This window comes from Cyprinodon variegatus, unplaced genomic scaffold (genome assembly GCF_000732505.1).
Source record: "Cyprinodon variegatus isolate N-32 unplaced genomic scaffold, C_variegatus-1.0 Scaffold2470, whole genome shotgun sequence".
Classification (NCBI taxonomy): domain Eukaryota; kingdom Metazoa; phylum Chordata; class Actinopteri; order Cyprinodontiformes; family Cyprinodontidae; genus Cyprinodon; species Cyprinodon variegatus.
In genome coordinates, this window is record NW_015152923.1 from 1 (window position 1) to 2,110 (window position 2,110).

The 2,110-nt window shown below is 48.6% G+C and overlaps 1 protein-coding gene across 1 annotated transcript in view; it reads right to left on the minus strand.

Moving 5' to 3' along the window:
- Nucleotides 1-124: 124 nt before the first annotated feature.
- The window catches only part of LOC107080895 (inverted formin-2-like), a gene marked incomplete at its 3' end in the record, with an annotated part of 24,597 nt that continues 22,611 nt past the window's right edge, over nt 125-2,110 (minus strand). Inside the window, exons 16-20 of the mRNA XM_015369106.1 lie at nt 1,559-1,679; nt 1,313-1,477; nt 1,158-1,242; nt 958-1,080; nt 125-709 (exon numbers count right to left, since the gene is read on the minus strand). Coding sequence (XP_015224592.1) covers nt 125-709; nt 958-1,080; nt 1,158-1,242; nt 1,313-1,477; nt 1,559-1,679 — 1,079 coding nt within the window. The remainder of the gene's footprint in view (nt 710-957; nt 1,081-1,157; nt 1,243-1,312; nt 1,478-1,558; nt 1,680-2,110) is intronic.

Below are 2,110 nucleotides of genomic sequence, written 5' to 3' on the forward strand. Positions count from 1 at the left end.
GTCAGTTACCATCTACCATGCCAAAAGAGAACAAAACTCAAGCTCGATTCTAGAGATTCTACGACCATCTTTAATGTTGTTTTTTAGCTAACATCTCCTGTTCTCTGCTGAGTGTTTTCTGTACCTGCTGAACGGTTCTTGGTCCTCTTTGATGATCTTCCAGGTTTCGCATTTGGATCCTTGCTGTTTTCAGGTCTGATTCCTCTCACTTCTGATGAAGTGATGAACTCAAAGTCCAACCCTTCATCTGGCTCTCGGCTTGGTGCTGGACCCTGAGAGTTTGGCTGAATTTCCTCAAATCCTCTGGGACTTCGGGTTTCACCGTCCACACCAGAGTCCCCCAAAGACTCTAAAATGTCGCTGTGGATCTTCTCTGCAGCATCAGCAGCTTTAGTGGTAGCAGGTTTTTGCAGGTTCTGGATCTCTAGGGTTTCTTCAGGAGCCCCAGCTAATCCGGTATCAGGTCCCGGTTCAGAGTAAGAAGCTTCAGGGATCTCCTGTGTTTCAGATGCCTCCACAGTTAGGTTGGTTTCAGAGGAAGCAGAGCAGAGAGCTGCCTCGGACAGCTGCCCTGAATGGGTAGAGTATTCTGGATTGGAAGGCGGAGCTTCTTGGATGGGGGCCATTCCAGAGGTCATCAGTGATTGGCCGGAAACCAAGGTATCCGGCTCATCCAAGGCCTTCGTCCTTCGCATGGTTGCATGACGCACTGAAAAACAATGAGATGATCAGTTCAGATCTGAACCCCAGAACTAGTGAAGATGCGATTTTAAGGTTTATCAGAATTTTACTGTTAAGGAAAAAAAGCAGGTCAAATTTTGATGCCACAGTCGGGTTAGGGTGGCAACAGTTAAAATCCTGAGCTTAAAATCAGCAATATTATCAGAAAATATTGGCCTGAGTTAAGGTCAGACCGTGTGAACATCTGGCTCCATATCTTCTACCTGCTAGTCTCACCTCGGTCTCTGCTGCCCCGTTGGGACCGGGTTCTGGTCTTCCTCAGGGTGTGGCCCTTCCTGATCTCCGCCAGCAGGTTATCAATGATGCAGCCTTCGTCCTTCTGGTTCACCTCCTTCCTGACTGGAAACAAACATCGTTCACCTGCAGACAGACCCTGGTCTCTGATTGGTCCAGGCATTCTCTCAGGTGGAACTCACCTTTCTTGTTGTTAGACTCTCCTTTCAGGTTCTTCTCTTCTGTCTGCTTCCTCTTCCTTTCCCGCTCTCTGCGGCTTTCATTCTCCTGTCAGAGGAGAACACTGCTAGGTTAAACCGTCCTCAGGAGTCTGGAGCTTCTGTGATTGGCTGCTCACCTTGAGAGCTTGGAGGAACAGTCCTCTGAAGGTCCTAATGGTCCCGAAGAGTTCATCCAGGGAGAAGCTGCTGATGTCCTCACACAGGTAGTCGGCCAGGTCCTGCCTGCGCTCCTCAACCACAGACAGGACCTGCTGCAGCTGCTCACAGGACCGCAGGTTCTCCTGCAGGACAAGGAAACGGTTCTGATGCGTTTCTGTTCAGTAGCAGGTGAGGCTCTAAGGGGGCGGAGCCTGCAGAATCACCTGGATGTCCAAAAGGTACTGCTCCTTCAGGTCCTCGGAGGAACAGGAAACTTTCTTCTTGGAGTTTTGGAGCCGTTGGTTCAGAGATCCAGCTTCAGACTTCAAGACCTCCATGTTCACACTGGAGAATCGGAGGAAGAGAAACGATGATCGACTCAGAGAAGAAGTTACTTCCAGGTTCTACATGAAAGTCTGTCTGTCTGTCCAGCCAGAAGATGGAGGGACGGAGAATCAGAGCATCAGAACCGGACCTTTCACTGCTGGAAATACTTTAATCATTAAAGCCCTGAACAATAAAACATTAGTATTTTCCCACGGAAAGCAGGTCCGGTGCTGCTAACTCTGCTCCTCCAGCTGAGCTTGTGCAGAAATGCATCTTTGCGTAGCTTAGCTCAGAGTCTGCGCTCCACTCTGATGGTTCGCTCTCAGCAGTACGGCTCTTCCTGCTCTCGCTACTTAATAAAATAGATGTGGCTGGATGGATGCTAAAAATTCATTCATTTCTACCAAAATGAATCCCTAAATTATTTCCAAAGCAAATATTTCATTGAA